Genomic DNA, 18,116 nt, shown 5'->3' with positions numbered 1-18,116 from the left:
GCGATTTAAATTCATGTTTTGTCTAATCTAATCTTATCCCACCAAATTCTCGCACTGGGTGCCTCTCTCCATCCTCTGCACCCCCTGGCACTCAGGATGCCATGGACACAAAACTCCCTGCTCAGACTCATCCCAAGTTATTGGAAGATCTTGAAGATAAACAAAAACCCAGTTCCCTCTTCCCCAGCCTCACCTCACAGGTCGCAAAGACATCCGAGCCCCTGGGCTGAATTAGGGCTCTGCACAGGAACTCATCCTTGGCAAAATCAAACCTCGTTAACGCCAGCCCAGGTGGGGTGAGTCTGCTTAGGGATGCAGACATCATCACTCATTGGTGAAAGTGCTCCCCGAGGCTTCTGGTCTTCTTTGGCTTTGCTTCTGTAACAAATATTTTGCTTTTCCTTTGGTGCTGGTGTTATTTTTGTTGCGCAGGGGTCTCGCTGCTTTTATTTGAACTTGTGCAACCTCTGAGCAGAGAGGGACTTGTCATGGAGCACAACTGGACATGGAACAGGGAAGTTTAACTTTCTCCCCTCTGGTTGATGTTCTCCTTAATAAAAACAGGACCCTCCTGGATTTTAGAGCAGAGGATCCAAGGGACACCAGCGTGGAGATCCATCATTCCCCAGGAACCCCCTCTGATGAAGGGCTGTTTGCTTTACTCCGGCAAACACAAGCTCACGCAGAATGGTCTCTGTGTGCCAGCACCGGGGCAGGATCAGGCCTTGGGCATGCCCAGGGTCTGGGAAGGACAAACAGCCCCAGGGGCATCACTGCTCCATGCCCCAAGGTCCGGGGAGGACAAACAGCCCCGGGGGCATCGCTGCACCGTGCCCTGGGGTCCAGGAAGGACAAACAGCCCCGGGGGCATCGCTGCTCTGTGCCCTGGGGTCCAGGAAGGACAAACAGCCCCGGGGGCATCACTGCTCCATGCCCTCGCGGCATCGCCGCTGCTCTTATGCCCTCATCCCACCTGATTTTGGGTTACTCCGTGAAGGCCGTGTTGTTGTTGGCAAACAACTCAAGTGACTTTGAGGAAAGCCTTTTTTTCTGTTTCCTCCTTCCTTGAATGGCTCCTTTGAGCGGCAGCGCCGCTCCGCTCACATCCCGCTGTCCGGATTGAATCAATCTTGCGGTCAGCTTTGGGAGAGCGAAAAAAAGAGAAGAAAAAAGCCTCACAAAGAGGGCAAATTGACAGGTCTGACCCTGGGTGTGATTGATAGAGCTTGGACGAGCGGGACTGGATGTGAGGCTGCGCTGGGCGATGCCAGCGCTCACTGGGGAAATCCAGCAAAGCCTTTTTTCCCAGAACCCAGAGCAGCGGGCTTGCAGAGGGGTGGGCATATGAACTTAATAATAGCAACATTGTTGGAACATAAAGCATCTGTCAGGAGTTAATATGATTAATTAGAGGTGTCTGTGTCTCCCCCTTTCCTCTCTCCCTTGCTGGGTAGGCAGAGGGACCTGAAACACAAACCCAGGAAGGGCAGAGGTGGGGCTGGAGTGGGCACCTGGCCCCATGTCGCCTTTCTTCAGACCAAAGGTCCTCAGTTCTCATCCCATCCTGGCCCCCAGGATTTTATCCTGTTACACCACGTCCCCATCCCATTACACATCTCCCCTCAGGCCCCCATTCTCCCACCAGCTCCCACCTGAAGGCCAGGGAAGGAGCTCTCACCCCAGCAGGACCCCACAGCCTCACACGGACATCACTTGGACAGAGCTCCCGGATTTCTCCATGTGCCTTGGCTCCTCAGGGACAGAGCCTGGCTGAGCTCGGCTGGTTTTCACCCCCCTGCAAAACGGAAGCCCCAGGGGTTTGTGAAATTAATTCGAGGATGTCTGGAAAAGGTAACTAGAAATAGGAAGTTAATTGTTGGAAGTTAATTAGTTATACAGCAGTCTGCAGTGGCACCTGAAGATTTTTAAGACTCAGCAAACCAAAGAAAGGAGAAAATGCCTGGAAAAAAAGGAGTTGTAGGTTCATAAGGGAATTGTCCCTTTGTGGGAGCCCTGAGTTAAGGTCAGCCCCCTCGCCTTGGGTGGCACCGGGACAGGGCACAGGTGCTGGCTGCAGGGTGGCAGGACACAGGCCCTGGGTGCAGGTTTGGGTGCAGGAGCCACTGGCACAGGGGTGCTGAGCTGCACCAGGCTGATCTTATCTAAGCCGTGCCATGGCAGCAGTGCCATGCCATGGTGTGCCAGCTGAGTCATGCCATGCCATGATCAGCCACGCTGAGCATGCCATGCCAGCAGAGCCGAGCTGTGCCATTCCAAGCTGCGCCATGGCGTGTCAGCCATGCCAAGGTGTGTTAGCAGTGCAAAGCTGTGCCCTGCTTAGATGTTCCGCCAAGCTATGCCCAGGTGTGCCAGCAGTGCCATGCCATGCCGTGTCATCCAAGCCATGCCATGCCCAGGTGTGCCAGCAGTGCCATCCCATGCCATGGTCAACAGTACCAGCAGTGTCATGCCATGCCATGCTGTGCCAGCAGCGCTGTGCCATGCCGAGCCGTGCCATGGCATGTCAGCTATTCCAAGGTGCTGGCAGTGCCATGCTGTGTCCTGCTTCGGTTTTCCAGACAAGCTATGCCCAGGTGTGCCAGTAGTGCCATCCCATGCCATGGCCAACTGTGCCAGCAGTGCCGTGCCGTGCCGTGCCGTGCCAGCAGCGCCGTGCCACGCCGAGCTGTGCCAGCGGCATCACGCCACGCCGTGCCCTGCGAGCCGCGCCCGCCGCTGCCGCCGCTGCCGGGGCCGGTGCCGCGGTTCTCCCCCGCGCGGCGGCGCGGGGCGGTGGCGGCGGAGCGGCGGCGGCTCGCCCCCCCCACCGGCGGCTCTCCCCGCCCCGGGGGCCCGGCCGGGCGCGGATTGGTGCGCGGCGCCGGCCCCCTCGGAGCGCGGCCGCCATCGGGGCTATTTGACGTGTCGGTGGGGCCGGGGAAGGGCTTCGTCTCGCCGGGGCCGCCGCCGCCGCCGCTCCGCCGCCCGCCCGGCCCGGCCCGGCCCCGCGGAGCCCGGGCACCCCCCCCTTTCCCCCGCCCCAAATGAGCGGCGCTCCCGGCGGGCCCCGGCCGAGGACCCCGCCGAGCCGCGGAGCCGCGGCCGCCCCGTCGCCCCGGCCGCCCCCCGCCGACCCGCTGCGCCAGGCCAGCCGGCTGCCCATCCGCGTCCTGAAGATGCTCAGCGCCCACGGCGGCCACCTCCTGCACCCCGAGTACCTCCAGCCGCTCTCCTCCACGCCCGTCAGCCCCATCGAGGTCAGTGCTCGCCGCCCCCGACCGCGCCTCGGACCCCCGGAGCCGCGCTCCCGGTCCCCCCGGCCGGGCTCTTCCCAGCCCGGCGCTCCCGGTTCTCCCGGCCGGGCTCTTCCCAGCCCGGTGCTCTCGGCATTCCCGGCCGGCGCTCCCGGTTCTCCGGGCCGGCTGCTTCTCAGCCCAGCGCTCCCGGTTCTCCCGGCCGGCGCTCCCGGTTCTCCCGGCCGGCTGATTCTCAGCCCAGCGCTCCCGGCTTTCCCGGCCGGCGCTCCCGGTTCTCCCGGCCGGGCTCTGCCCTGCCCGGCGTTCCCGCTCCCCCCACCCCGTTCTTTCCCTCCCCCCCGCCGCCGCAGCCCCGCTTCCCCCCCCCCGGACGCGGTCCCTCTTCTCCCCGGTCGGGCGCGTCCCCCCGCCCCGTCCCCCCCATCCCCGCGCCCTGGCTCGGCGCCGGGCCCGGCCCCGGGGTTTCGGGGGTGGGGGAGGCCGGTGCGGGGGCGCCGTCGGGGTCCCCCCTGACCGGCTCCGCTCCGCCCGCAGCTGGACGCCAAGAAGAGCCCGCTGGCGCTGCTGGCCCAGACCTGCTCGCAGATCGGCAAGCCCGACCCGCCGCCCTCCTCCAAGCTGAACGCCGTGGCGGCCGCCGCGCCCGCCGCCGACAAGGAGCCTTCGGCCCGGCCCGCCGCGCTGAAGCCGCCGGGCGGCGGGGACGCGCCCGCCGAGGACAAGTCGAGCTTCAAGCCCTACTCCAAGGGCGGCGGGGAGCCGCGCAAGGAGGGCGGCGCGGACAAGGCCGGCTTTCGGGTGCCCAGCGCCGCGTGCCCGCCGTTCCCCCCGCACGCCGCCGCCTCGCCCGGCGGCTCCCGCGGGGCCTCGCCGCAGCACCCCGACCCCAAGGGCGCCGAGGAGAAGAAGGAGCCCGAGGGCGGCAAGCCCAGCCCCGAGGGGACGGGCGGGGCGCTGGGGCGCGGGGTGGCGGAGCCCGGGGCGCACGGCGAGCCCCCCTCGGGCCGCAAGTCGGAGCCCCCCGCGCTGCCGCCCGCCGGCCATGTGGCCCCCGTGTCGCCCTACAAGCCGGGCCACTCCGTCTTCCCCCTGCCGCCCTCCAGCATCGGCTACCACGGCTCCATCGTGGGCGCCTACGCCGGCTACCCGTCCCAGTTCGTGCCCGGGCTGGACCCCACCAAGCCGGGGCTGGTGGGCAGCCAGCTGCCGGGGGCGCTGGGGCTGCCGGGCAAACCGCCCAGCTCCAGCCCGCTCACCGGGGCCTCGCCGCCCTCCTTCATGCAGGGATTATGCCGGGACCCGTACTGCCTGAGCTACCACAGCGCCTCGCACCTGGGCTCCAGCAACTGCTCCAGCTGCGTGCACGACCCCGGCAGCCTCAAGAGCGGATACCCCCTGGTGTACCCCACGCACCCCCTGCACTCGGTGCACACCACGCTCTCCTCCAGCGGCACCCCCAGCCTGCCCGGCCACCCCCTCTACACCTACGGCTTCATGCTGCAGAACGACCCCCTGCCCCACATATGCAACTGGGTGTCTGCCAGCGGACCCTGCGACAAGAGGTTTGCCACCTCGGAGGAGCTGCTCACCCACCTACGGACCCACACGGCCCTGCCGGGGGCCGAGAAACTCTTGGCGGGCTACCCTACCTCCGGGCTGGGCTCCGCGGCCTCCTGCCACCTGCACCTCCCGCCCGCCGCCCCCGGGAGCCCCAACACCTTACCGGCCTCGCTCTCCTTGAGGAGCCCACACACTTTGGGACTAAACAGGTACCACCCCTACGGCAAGAGCCACTTGCCCACGGCCGGCGCCCTGCCCGTGCCCTCCTTGCCGGCCGCCGGACCTTACTACTCCCCGTACGCGCTCTACGGCCAAAGACTCACGTCAGCCTCGGCTTTGGGATATCAGTAACCAGCGCGGCCCCGGCCGGCTCAGCCCCAGCGCCCCGCGCCCTCCTTGGACTCTGTATTTATTACTGTATGTTAGCTTAAAGCTGGGAATATAAGTGCATTATACACCAATGAATCAATGGTATGCAAAAGTCTGTGTCCAAAAAAAAAAAAAAAAAGCCGAAAAAAAGAAAAAAAAATTCCCTCTTTACTTTGCAGGTGTGGGGCTTTGATTTTCCCCTTCTGTTTCTTTTGAATTTTTTTTTCCTTCCCCTTCTTAATTTCCCTCGAGAAATTCTTGCATGACTCCTACCACACATGGAAAAGCAAAAAAAAAAAAAAAGGCATTTTCCTCCTTTCCCTCTGCGTTCATCGCTCTGGGATTCTGTTCTCTGCATTTGTAATTTGCAGATGTAATTTTTTTGGGTAATTTTTTTCTTATTTTTAATCTTCGGGGTTTTCAAAATTTTTGTTTTCCTTTTAAAATTTTTGTGGTTTTTTTTTAATTTTACTTTTTTTTTCTTCTTTTTTCTTTTTTTTTTTTTTTTTTTTTTTCCTTTTTGCGCTGTGTCCGGGGCCGGGGGGTCTGCGGACGCCGGCCGGGTGATGGTCACCGCAGGCCGTGCCCCGCCGGGGGCTGCAGGACCCCGCGTGTCCCCCCCATGCCGGGGCTGGGGGGACCGGAGGAGCGGCGGGCGCAGCGGCAGGACCGGCGGCCCCGGGCGGGCGGACAGCCCCGGTAAGTCTGATTTTGTTAATAAACGGCTCTTGGTTGTACCCACGCTCTGGTCTGGTCTCGTCCCTGCCCGGGGGTCCGGCGGGGGCCGCGGGGTCCCAGCACCATCTAGCGGCGGCGGCGGCGGCACCGGCGGAGCCCGGGGAGGGCAGCGGCGGCAGCGGCGCCCCGGGAGCGCTCCCGGCGCGGCCCCGCGGGCTCCGCGCCCCCGTCCCCCTCCCCGCGTGTCCTGCCCCCGGTGTCGCCACGCGTGGCGGCGGAGGGAAGGCTGGAGGAGGCGGCTGGCGGGGTCGGAGCGGTGCCCCCGGGTGGTCGCCCCCTCCCGGGGTGCAGTTGTGGTAGAAGCAGGGTCCGGATCTCGGTGTGAGGGCGGCCGGGAGCTGGGGGGTCCTGCCTGCTCCCGTTCCGGTTCCGTGCGGGGAGGAGGGGGATGGAAGGCTCTGGCACGGCCCGGCTCCATCCCCACCATGTTGGGGGGCTCAGCTGGGCAGGGGGCTCTGCCTGCTCCATGCCCCAAGGAAAGCGTTTTTACTCCAGCACTGGGACCCCCGGCCAAGCCCCTGCTCCCCCTGCAAACCCTGCATGCCCTGTTGCCCCACATCACTTCTTTTTTTTCTGCCTCGTTCCTGTTGCATTTCAGTGAGTCACACAATTAATCCCTGTTAATTACCTTCTCGATATTGCTTTATGCCCTGTGTTTAAATTCCTTTGTGTCCTTTGAGCTGAAAAATAACGCTCTGAGAACAGGGACTACTTTTGCCGAAGGGATTTTCATTTCCCTGCCTGTGCCTCGAGCGTGGCTGCGGGCGTGCGGCCGGTGGGAGGGCCCAGCCGGGGTTTCCTTTGGCAGTGGGAGAGGTTGGTGGTCCAGAGGCCAGTTTGGCTCTGTTCTGAGCTCCCCGACTCTGGTTTTGGGGGTCTGTGGCTGCCCCTTGCCCCATGCAAATGTGGCTGGGGTCCGGTTGTGGTCATGCTGGTGTTGCTCGTGAGGGCCTGGGGTTTGCAGGGCTGGGGCTGGCACGGGGGGCTTTGCTGCGGGTGTTTGCTCTGTCCTGTGGGCACAGCAGGAAGGGGTGCCAGGCCCCAGCTGGTGCAGCCCCTCGGTGTCTCCCATGTCCCTGCAGGATGCCGAGCCTTTTGGCAGCTGATGCTGGCCGTGGAGCAGGGTGCCACGGCAGCGGGCAGAGCAGCTCCAGTGCATTCTCTCTGGTGGCACAGGAGGCATGCAGAGCCCCTGGCCCTCGGGAGCAGTGGTGCCACTCGGTGTGGGCCTCGCTTGGGCACTGCCAGTCCCCATCATAAATCCTGGCTGTGGCTTCATGATGGGCCTGTCTCAGGTTCCTGCACTGGAATTTTGTCCCACCATGCCCGTCCCTGGCTGTGGCTGAGCACCTCATGCCATTGGGTGGGAAGATGATGCTGCAGACCCTTGAGGCGCGGTTGCCCAGTGCCAAAATCAGCGCAGCCGCTGCGGGTGTCAGCCGTGCCACATCCCAGCCATGGAGCAAAGGGCTGCACAGCCCTCATGCTGCCAGAGCCTTCTCCCAGAGCTGCCGGGCACATCCCTCCTTACGGCAAAGCTGCAGCCCCTCTCTCCCCCAAACCCTCCCCACACCGGGATGGTTCCTGCTCCAAACCGAGCCCGGGCGCCTTCCCTTCACCCACGGTAGGGCTGGATGCTGCCTGGATGCGTCCTGCTGTGCCGGAGGTTCCCTGAGGAATATTTTTCCCCTCCCTAAGGACTGCAGCAGCGGGGCCAGACCGTGTAAACACTGCGAGTATCATCTGATAGCGGCGGCACTTGGGCTGGAGCTGCTGGGGAACAGTTGTGTTGCCAATATATTAAATAATTCCCTGTGTAATGTATGCCCAGGTTATTGCGGAATTCATTTTATAATAAGAGCACTGGGATGCACTTTATTAATCATTCTGTCTAACAACCTGCACTCCACAGTTTCGGTTTGATTTGATTCAATCCTGTCTTTCTGCAAAATATATGGCTGAGTGGGTCGGATAATGTATGGCTTAATTTAGAGTTGTATGGGTTTGAATTACCATTTTCATAATGTGCTGTGCATTAATGTGTTGCATCATTTATACAGAAAAATGTGCAAGGTTTCAAACCTCTCCAGGAGGCAAAAGTCACCTAAAGGGAACGCGGAGAGACAGAAAAAGACCTTTTCAAATCCAGCTGGGGCTGGGAGGACACCGGTGGGTGTCAGATGTGGGGACAGCAGAGTTGGGGCTGTGCTGGTGGCTCCTTTCCCCGTGGCACAGCAACACCTTCTCCAGCTGGCCCCGAGCTGCCGGGGACCTGCAGCACTTGACTCGCCGGTGACCCCGGTGCCGGCGCTCGCCGAAGTCGCGCCCACCGTCACTCACCCCGCGCCGCGAGGAAAAAGCTCTGATTATCCAAATACAGTCATTAAAGGGGAAATGTGTTTTTAGGACTGTCAGAGTGATTAATGAGGGTTAGCAATCCTTGCAAATGCACTTGTTTAGTCTAACTGGCAGCCTCTCCTTTCCTATTGATTTATGGTGGCAGTTGCCGGGCCGTGGTGTGTGTGGAAGGAGCGGGGCTGCGCCGGGGCTGCCGGGGCACGGCGAGGGGCCCGGCCGAGCGGCACGGCACGCTCTGCCGTGCCGGAGGCAGCCGAACAAAGGCAACATTATACCCTGTGCCGGGGAAGGAATGACTTGGACGCACACGCCGAGCCGCTCCGCGTGCCTTATAAATATCCCCGTCTGTAAAGCCCGAAGCCCAGCTGACCACAGCCACGCTGTCCGCCCAATAAATACGTGAATGAAAGAGCCAGGCCCTATTTTTTCTTGTTGTTTTCCTTCCTCCTCTGCACAAAAATCCCCGATGTCTTTTAGGTGATGCAGAGGTGGCTGCCCGCAGACGTACAAGGAGTTTCAGAGTCCAGAGCGGAGCACGGCGTCCTCGAGGGCTGGAGCCTGCCCAGGGGTCAGGTCGGGATGCAGAGGCATGGGCCAGAGCAGAGCCATGGTGGGTGGATGAGAAGTTCCTCAGGCACATAAAGCAGCTTTTCTTTCCACGTGAGCACTGCTGGAAACCACGGAGAACACGGGCTCTGTTTGTCCTCAAAGCCAGAGGGGCGTGAACATCTCCTGTCCCCCCACCAGCATCCCCGTGCCCAGCCTGGGGTCAGGGCTTTGCTTTGAGGCACACTTGATGCTGCATGAGCTGAGAGCAGACCTGGAGGGACAAAGCTGTGCTTGGAGGTGGCAGCAGAGGTCCTGTGCCAGGCTGTGAGCTGGAGCCCTGCCGGAGGAGCAGCTGGAGCAGCGGGGTGACACGGCAGTGACACGGCGGTGACACGGAGCTGTGTGCATGGAGCTGTGTGTGCCCACCGGAGCCCCACACTGCCCTGGTGGGGATTCATCTCCAGCCACTCCAAGCAGTGGGACAGCACAAGTGACAAGAAGCTGGACGGGGTGAGTGGAGAAGGACAAAGATCTCGAGGTGCCAGGGCCAGAAGAGTGTGGGCAAGCACCCGGGGCGCTGCAGTGGCCAGGAATGCCATGAATAGGAGTGGACTTTCCTCTGGCTCTGGATAACTGCTGAAGAGCTGCAGCTGCCTCTGCCCTGGCCATGGGTTGGTGTGTGGTGCAAATCTCCAGCAGCTCCACTTCCAGCTTTGGCAGCGATACGCTGACGTGTTCCTCGCCACACCAGGACACCCGGCCTCGGCTGGTCACCAGTGACCCGTGGGAAGTGCCCGGTGTGACCATGGCCGTGGTTTCCCTCTTGTGCAGATTCTGATCAGCGTGACAGTCCAGCACAGGGCCCCTGGCAGGTGACAAAGCCCTGGGGTTTCCTCGCACAGGTTGACACCGGAGCTGTCGCAGTGATCCCGCTCATTCCTGCAGGCCGGGTCACAGTCACCCCTCTGTTTATTGCGGTGACAAACGGAGGAGTGCTGATCCTTACACACCAACACCTCAGCTGGACCTCCCCGGAGAGCAGGGGAGGCTGCTCCGCTGGCAGCTCCGTGCACAGAGCAGGGTCCTGGAGCTTGAGTCACAATAACAAAGATTTACACAGACCCTTGGGTTTTCTGAGAGTGTTCGTGGAAACCTCCGGGAGCAGCTTTGCCATGACTTCATCCCATCTTCCAGCATGGTGCAGGGAGACAGGACAGAGGATGTGACCCGCAGGGGAGGTGCCTTTGCCATAGGTGACAGTGGAATGCTGACCCTGTGCTATCAGAGCTGGCCCCGACAGGCTGAGCAGAGCTGGACAGGACACCCGACACTGTGCAGGGTGCAACGTGACCTTTTCCAACACCCTGTGGTCCCAACATTCATGGATCACCCCTCCTGGCCTGGCAAAATTTGGAAGGAGGTGAAAGATGCAGCATCCTGGGCATCTGGTAGCTTCTGGGCCTTGACAGACCTTTCCTGCAGACACCTCAGTGGAACAGAGAACTGAAATGGCCTTTTTTGTGTCCCCTACAGCTGCAAAGGGCGGCTCCCCAGCAGCACTTGGGACTGTGCTGGTGCCCACCACAGCACCCCTGCATCTCCACTGGTGCATCCGTGGCAGAGGGAGAAGCTGCTGCACCGAAGAAGACGGGAGCAGTGGGAGCCTCAGGTCCTGGTGCCACCTCTCCATGAGCAGCTCCTGCAGGAGGCGTGGCTGGGGGTCTGAGGGAGGACAGGACAGAGATGGGGACTGTTGAAGATCTTCCTTGCTGAGCACTCACTGTCTTCTCTGTACTTCCCAGAGGGAGGAGAAGGCAGAGTGAAGCACCCAAAAGGTTTGCTGTATTTTCCTCTCTGGATGAGAAGGATGGGGCTGCTCATCACCGAGGATGGTGTCCAGGCCTGGAGCCCTGGTCCTCTGGGCAGAGCTCCTCTGAAAGGGACTCCTGGCTTCTGCTGGAGCAGTGTTGCCTTTGTGGGGTTTTGTTCCCATTCCCTGCACAATCCCAGTAACATCCAAGGGGCTGGAGAAGGACAGTTCCCCTTGGAGGTGAGAAGAGCCATGTTCTGGGCAAAATAGAGATGGAGCCAAAAGCCCTTCCTTCCTTCTGGGCTTCTCACAGTCTCTGGGACTCTGGTTGAGTTTTGCTTTGGGAACAACTGGGATGGATGGATGGAGCTGGCTGGGTGCCTGCTCCTCTGGCTGCAGGGATGTGCTCTGTCCCCATGGCTGCTGCTCCTCGATAATTCTCAAGCTCTTCCAAGTTGCTGTGCTGGCACAGAAATCCTGCAGCGCTGGAGCAGCTCGGGGGGGTCCTACCTGGGGACCACCCCAAGGGGAGCACAAGGATTCAGCAGCTCTCACCTGCTTTTGGGATGTCCTGGTGTGGGGCAGACCCTGAGCCCTCCTGGCTGTGGGGGAACCCCTTGGGGCATGGGACTGTCCTGCTGGGTTTGGGGACTGTCCTGCTGGGTTTGGGGACTGTCCTGCTGGGTTTGGAGACTGTCCTGCTGGGTTTGGGGACTGGCTCTGAGCACTGGAGGCGTGCACAGCACCCACCCCCATGCTGCAGGTGGGTTCGGGGGAGATGGGGGCCAGGGCAGGGCTGGGACGCTCTGTGCCAGCAGGGCACAGGGACAGCTTGGCACCACAGCCAGGGGTGGGCAGTAGGCACAGCCCCCCAGCCTTTGATCACACCCCAGGTGGCACAAGCCCCAGGGCAGCGATGGGCTCTGGGGACACATCTCTGGGTGTTCTGCCCATGGGGCCAGCACGGTGCCAGGGGTGCTGCTGGCACCCCGGGCTGCCCCAGCTCATCCCTCCAGCCCTGCCCTTCTCCCGCCACCGGGAGCGGCCCTTTCATCTCTGGGGAGGTACAAATGGAGCTGTCAGATGCCATCAGCCCCGCAATATGACAGGTTGTGGGGCCGGGGCCCCTCGAACAGAGCAGCCTTGTCTGTCAGAGCCGCCTGACACTCCCCATAATGGCCAGATGGATGAGACTCTGAAAGTAGGGCCCGGCGCGTTTTCAACTCTATTTTGGGTGAAAACACTTCTTGAAAGATCTTGAAAGGAGCTGGCAGTTTAGTAGTTCAAATGATTAATGAGCACTGGCTCTGGCGGGTGGATTTCTCGCGCCGTGCCAGCAGCTGGGCCGCTCCAGCGGGCCAAGACACGCCGCGCTCCCCCCGCGGCCCCGGCTCCCAGCCCCCCTGGCCTTCCCGGAAATGACACCAAGGCGACAGGCCCTGCATATGGAAAAAGTTAAATATAAATTACTGCTGAAAGAGGCCTCGCTGAGCGGAGTTAGTTAAAGATGTTTATGGATTCAGAAACACGGGCCTGCATATGTATTTAGGGATGACAAATGTGATTCAATAAGTCAGGAATTTCTCCGTGGGCTGAGGCGGGACCCGCGCGGCGCGGGCGCTGCTCTGGGCTCTGCAGCTCAGTGCCGTAAATCCTGCAGACAGGCTCCTCGCTCCTTCCCGGCCTGCTCGGGATTCATTCTCGCCTTTTCCCTGGATCTGACCAAGTCACGGGAGATGTGACTGGGATGCGTTTGGGATGTGATGGCCCTGCTCCCACCACGGCTGTCCCCTGGGACGGGTTTGGGGGCCTTGGGAAAACACACAGGTGCACTGGGGACCACGGCGCCACCAGTGCCAGGCACGTCCCTGTCCCTGGGCTCTCTGTCCCCCCCAGCGTCGCTCTGGGAGCAGCTGAGCCCTTCAGGACTGTCAGCAGATGATCAATGACCGACAGCTCCAGAGCTGCCCAATTGCAAGTTTGGGGTTTGACCTGGTGCTTAACGAGTCCAGCCCCAAATCTGCAGCCCTTTCACATGGACAGCTAGGGGGGTCTCCTGGAGCCTGGGGAGCACCCACCCAAACTGCCCCCTGTTCCTGCTGCTCGTGGGGTGCACATCAGGGACCACAACAAGCTGAAGCAGGAAACCCCAGAACTAAACTCCAGCTGCGATGGTGGGGGCCTGGCAGGGGTGCCAGGTCCATGGCAGGGGTGCCAGGTCCATGGTGGGGGTGCCAGATCCATAGCGGGGGTGCCAGGTCCATGGTGGGGGTGTCAGGTCCATGGCTGGGGGGCCAGGTCCATGGTGGGGGTGTCAGGTCCATGGCAGGGTGTGCCAGGCCCATGGCGGGGGGGCCAGGTCCATGGTTAGGGTGCCAGATCCATGCTGAGGGTGTCAGGTCCATGCTGGGGTGCCAGAACCATGGTGGGGGTGCCAGGTCCATGCTGGGGGTGTCAGGTCCATGGCAGGGGTGCCAGGTCCATGGCAGGGGGGCCAGGTCCATGGTGGGGGTGTCAGGTCCGTGGTGGGGGTGCCAGGTCCATGGCAGGGGGGCCAGGTCCATACCGGGGGTGCCAGGTCCATGGCAGGGTGCTGGATTTGGGGTGACAACCCCAGCAGACCTGCAGCAGTGGGCAGTGCAGGAACCACCCCCTTGGTTCCCCTCATCCCACACCTCTGTGAGGCTCAGAGGGAAATGCCTTTTGGGGGGTCAGCACCCGGCCAGGACTTGGACCCACATCCACATTCCTTTGTCCTGATTTTATTCGTTAGCAACATTTGGCCTGGATATGGAGACAGCTAATGAGGGACGGAGTTTATTGCAGTTTGATTTTTCTGTTAAAACAATACAATAAAATAAATGCACTTGGAAATCTGGTCTGTGTTTGTACATAGGAGATTTATGGCTCTGAAGGCTTCCAGAGAGACGCAGCCTTTCATTCCCTTCCTTATTGGAACAGATCATGTTGCAGAGTTTAAAGGCCTCTGGAGCTGTGATTTATTTGAAGGGAGAAATAAGGGAAATCCAACTATCTGTTCCCTGGCTCGGATCATCCAGTAACTCCCAGCCAAGGGGACGGATCTGCACCTCCTCCACGGACTTTTAAAATTTTTTTTCCCTCCTGTCACTTACATTATCCTGCTCTAAATATATCACCGAGCCAGGGATGACTCCTGACCTGGGCGTCAGCACCTCACCGAGGTTTCCCCAGCCCTTCCTGGAATCCCACAGATAAATCTCTCTCCTAGAGCCCTGTCCGAGCTCCTCCACGCTGCTGATTGGACATGATCTGCGTGGAGCCAGCTGCTGCCTTGATCCAGAACTGAGGTAAAGGCAGGATCTTGGGGTTATCTCTGGATTCAGGTGATAAATTCATGTCACCTGTTGCTGCTCCCCTCCCTTGCTGCTCTCCTGGGCACAGAAGAGCACGGCAGCTTAGAACCAGGTCAGGATTTGTGTCTGAAAACCTTTTCCATGAACTTGGAAGCTCAGCAGGAAGATGCTGCAGCTCCCACACTCCATGCCGGGGCTGCCACAGCCACCTCCCTTTGACCCTTACAGAGAAAAACTGTGTTTTCCCCTTCTCTGAGGTTTCCTGCTCAGGAATGAAGCACCTGGAAGGCTCCGTGGTGCTGTGGTGCACCCCAGCCCATCCCAGTTATCCCAGTGGATCCCCCCAGCAGGAGCAAGGTGAGAACATTCCCTGAGCATAAAACAGACATTTTGGAAGCATTTGGCGTTTACAGGCCCGAGCTTCATGGTTCTGGTGCAACTCCTGCTTGTCCCAGGTATCCCCTGGACTTCTGAGAAAGGTGAGTGTTGGTGCCATCTGCACCATCCATCCTTTGCTGTGCTGTTGGGACACACGTGAGAGGAGAATTCCCTTCTCCACCGTGACATCTCACTGTGGGTCAGGGAAGGAGTGACCGAGGTTCCCAGCTGGGGAGGGAACCTGGCTGTGATGGCCACTCTCCTCCTCCTGGAGCTCCATCCCAGCTCCTCCAGCCCATGTTTTTGGCAGGCCATTCCCTCCCCCTGCGCACAGACGGGCTCTGTTTGCCATTAGCTTTCCCCCCTCTGCCCCAGGAGCCCATCCCAGCACTAATTCTCACGCATGTTTCGGGTAAATCTACTTTCTTTCCCGGGATGAATTGTGGTTTCCAAGCACCATTAATCATTTCCCTTTAGAAAACAGCATTGGGGGGCTGGAAACACATTGCTCCTTTATTTACTGGGGGATGACCTGGCACGCTGGCACCCAGCCACAGGGCTGGCGCCTGCGGGACGATGAGGGGCGCGGAGAGAAGCCTCAGGGAGAGCTCCCCTCCTGTGCTGGGAACTGATTCCCAGCGGGATCACCTCCCCCAGGACAGACCCAGCTCCTGCCCAGGGGCTGGGGGAGCGAGGGGGTGGTGGTGGGCAGGAAAAGGCTGGAAATGCCACGTGCTGTAGTGCTTTCCCAAGAGCCTCCTCCCAGGGGCTGTTCCCTGGGAGCTTGGTTGCCCCACGGCAAGGGCAGGAATGTCTCCCCACTCTCCACCCGCCCCACACGCCCTTTCGAGGGGATGTGGGTCCAGGACCCTCAGCTCATGGGTTTGGGTGGGCCCAAGGTGGAGGAAGCCCCCCTGCCCCGCCGGCCGTGGGGAGGGGGCACCAGGACCACGTGTGAGCTCCGGACTGTCAGGGGATGATTAATGGCCAACGCCACCGAGCTGCCTGCGCTGCCAAGAGCTGCATTGTTAGAGCTGACACGGAACGAGCCCGGACACTCTCAAACACAGCTCTGCCCCGTAATCAGCAAATAACATCCAATGGACAGAACTGGGGAAGCGTTTCCCCACACAGCCCCTGCCATCCCCGCCCTGCCCTGCCCTGCCTGCCAGAGCCAGAGCTGGAGCAGAGCAGGAAGGGGCCCAGCCAAGCACCCCCGGCCTCCCAGCTCCTCCCAGGGATTTCCCTTCCTGGGCTCCACTGCTGCTTCAGGTTTCAGCTAGGGGACAGCGGGGATGGGATAGGATGGGATCCATGGATGGGATTCATGGGATGGGATCAATGGGATGGGATGTATCCACAAATGGGGTGGAACTAGAGATGGAGGCAGAATTTGGGATGGGGTCTGGGACAGGGTAGAAATGGAGATGGAGACAGGAGTGGGGTTGGGGCAGGACTGGCGAGCAGAGCTTTCCACCCCCCCGCTCCAGCTGCACAGGTAACCTTAAACGCCAAAGCAGGAGCGTGGGGACAGAGTTTTTCCAGCCCCATTCCCAGCTGTCAGGCGGTGATTAATGGCCAACAGCCTCGGAATTGCCTTTATTGCCAGCCCAGCATTGTTACTGCTGACAGCTAACGAGGGCAGACAGGCTTCACACCGCGCCTTGCACTGCCCCACCGGGACTGAGCCGGGCCTGCCAGGACTGAGCCAGGCTTGAGCCAGACCTGCCGGGACCGAGCCGGGCTTGAGCCAGACCTGCCGGGACCGAGACGGGCTTGAGCCAGACCAGCCAGGACCGAGCCGGGCTTGAGCCAGACCTGCTGGGACCGAGCCGGGCTTGAGCCAGACCTGCCGGGACCGAGCCGGGCTTGAGCCAGACCTGCCGGGACCGAGCCGGGCTTGCCAGGACCGAGCCAGGCCTGCCAGGACCGAGCCGGGCTTGAGCCAAGCCTGCCAGGACTGAGCCAGGCTTGAGCCAGCTGTGCCAAGACTGAGCTGGGCCTGCCGGGATGGAGCTGGGCCTGTCCCACTGGGGCTGCCCTTGGCTATCCCAGCTGTGCCCATGGCCATCCCAGCTCTGCCCATGGCTATCCCAAATGTGCCCAGGCCATCCCAGCTGTGCCCACAGCCATCCCAGCTCTGCCCGTGGCCATCCCAGCTCTGCCCATGGCTATCCCAAATGTGCCCACAGCCATCCCAGCTCTGCCCATGGCCATCCCAGCTCTGCCCATGGCCATCCCAGCTGTGCCCGTGGCTATCCCAGCTCTGCCCGTGGCCATCCCAGCTCTGCCCGTGGCTATCCCAGCTCTGCCCTTATCCCACCCAGGGCCTGCCTGGGTCCCATCCCAGCTCCATCCCCACGAGTCTGGAGCCATGAGCACCCAGAGACCCCCAGATGGTCTCACTGAACTCCACAGAAAACCCCACAGGAGATTTTTACAAGGGCAGGGGGATGAGGTAGGGATGAACAAGCTGGAGAGAACTGGGTGCAATAAACCATTTATTCCTACAAACAGCCCTGTTAAAACCCCGAGAGCTGTGGCACAGACACCACTGAATGTTCCTGGCTTCAAGTCCAGCGGTAATGATTTTTTTTGGCTTTCATTTTTTTTTTTTTAGGATTATTACAAATAATATTTACCTTTGTGCTGGTTCACATCTTGATGCTGTTAAACACGTGGCCGCAGCTGGTTTCCCGCTCAGGGCAGTGATATAGTGCCGCTGTTATGAAGCAAAACCTCTCCTGTGAGCCAGAACACCCCACATTTAAAAACCTATTACTTTTCAATATTCCATGGATGCATTTTGCTCCAGCTCAGAGCAATTTCCTAGTTTACCCTTATTAAACTGAGAGGGGCTGAGCAGAGGTTTGTGATTTATGAAACACACACTAGATTCATTAAAACCCTTAAAGATTTAATACATTTTATCAAGGCCTTAAATCTGGGCAACCGCCTTTAAAAAAACACCAACTACAGGGTGTTTTTCATCTCTGGCGCCCTTTTGCGCTTCTTTAAGAGCTGTAAAATTTGGATTGACAAATATCGTGGATATTTCATTCCTTATTCCTAAATGGCGCTGAACCCTCCTGACAGGGCTGTTATGTATAACCTCGGAGATCCATCACGAGTAAAGATCAAATCATTCTCCCTTACTGACGTTTTATCCGTCTCTCCCGTGGTTTTTAAGGCCCTTTCCAGGATCAGAGCTGGACGGTTCTGTTTTCTGGCCCATCCCATTTCCTGAGATTGCCCAAAGCAGGCCCGGCGAGCCGGGGGGTCCGTGTCGGGGCGATGCCGGGGGAGGGCGCCGATATAAATGTGAAATGAAAATGTTCTGGCTGAGAACAGTAGTTGCCAGAGGGGAATCCAGGCTCCTGCTCGGACATTTGGCCGGCGCTCGCAGGGACACGGTGGGGTTGTTGGGGTGTGTGCAGGACCAGGAGCCGGACTGGATCACCCCGTGGGTGATCCACGGAGGATCTTCGGTGGGAAACGTGGAACAGTGGGAAGTGGAAATGGGACTATCCCGGCCCGTGGCAGGGCTGCAGCGGGACGAGTCTCGCTGTCCCCGCCGACACTCGGCGCTCTGTGCCCGGCTCGGGCGGGGAGAGCCCCGGGGGCTCCGCACCGCGACCCGCGGCGGGCGCGGGCGGGTCTCGAACCCGCGGCCTCCGGCGCCACATCCCCGCTCCTCCATCGCCCCCTGGCGGCGGCGGCGCGGGCGCGCGGCGATGACGTCAGTGGCGCGCCGCCGGTGCC

General features: G+C 60.5%; 1 protein-coding gene across 2 annotated transcripts; it reads left to right on the top strand.

Moving 5' to 3' along the window:
- Positions 1-2,985: 2,985 nt before the first annotated feature.
- Positions 2,986-13,515, top strand: ZNF703 (zinc finger protein 703). Of its 2 annotated transcripts, none has more exons than XM_085559145.1 (3): positions 2,986-3,257; positions 3,792-5,885; positions 8,760-13,515. In XM_085559145.1, exons 1-2 carry the CDS (start codon positions 3,045-3,047, stop codon positions 5,166-5,168), a joined length of 1,590 nt encoding a protein of 529 aa, XP_085415271.1. In that variant the 5' UTR covers positions 2,986-3,044; the 3' UTR covers positions 5,169-5,885; positions 8,760-13,515. The 2 variants fall into 2 exon arrangements, with proteins under 2 accessions (XP_085415271.1, XP_021391518.1); XM_021535843.3 differs by having other exon boundaries at positions 7,985-13,515.
- The last annotated feature ends 4,601 nt before the right edge of the window (positions 13,516-18,116 follow it).

The sequence above is a fragment of the Lonchura striata genome, chromosome 22 (genome assembly GCF_050655825.1).
Source record: "Lonchura striata isolate lonStrDom1 chromosome 22, ASM5065582v1, whole genome shotgun sequence".
NCBI classification, from domain to species: domain Eukaryota; kingdom Metazoa; phylum Chordata; class Aves; order Passeriformes; family Estrildidae; genus Lonchura; species Lonchura striata.
Note: the sequence above shows the minus strand (reverse complement) of the source record. Positions and strands in the feature narration are given on the sequence as shown.

Excerpts from the sequence above, each read along its gene's own strand:
- ZNF703 (XM_085559145.1), top strand. The coding sequence starts at position 3,045 with ATGAGCGGCGCTCCCGGCGGGCCCCGGCCGAGGACCCCGCCGAGCCGC. Across the intron at positions 3,258-3,791 it reads CGCCCGTCAGCCCCATCGAG|CTGGACGCCAAGAAGAGCCC; the intron begins GTCAGTGCTCGC and ends CTCCGCCCGCAG.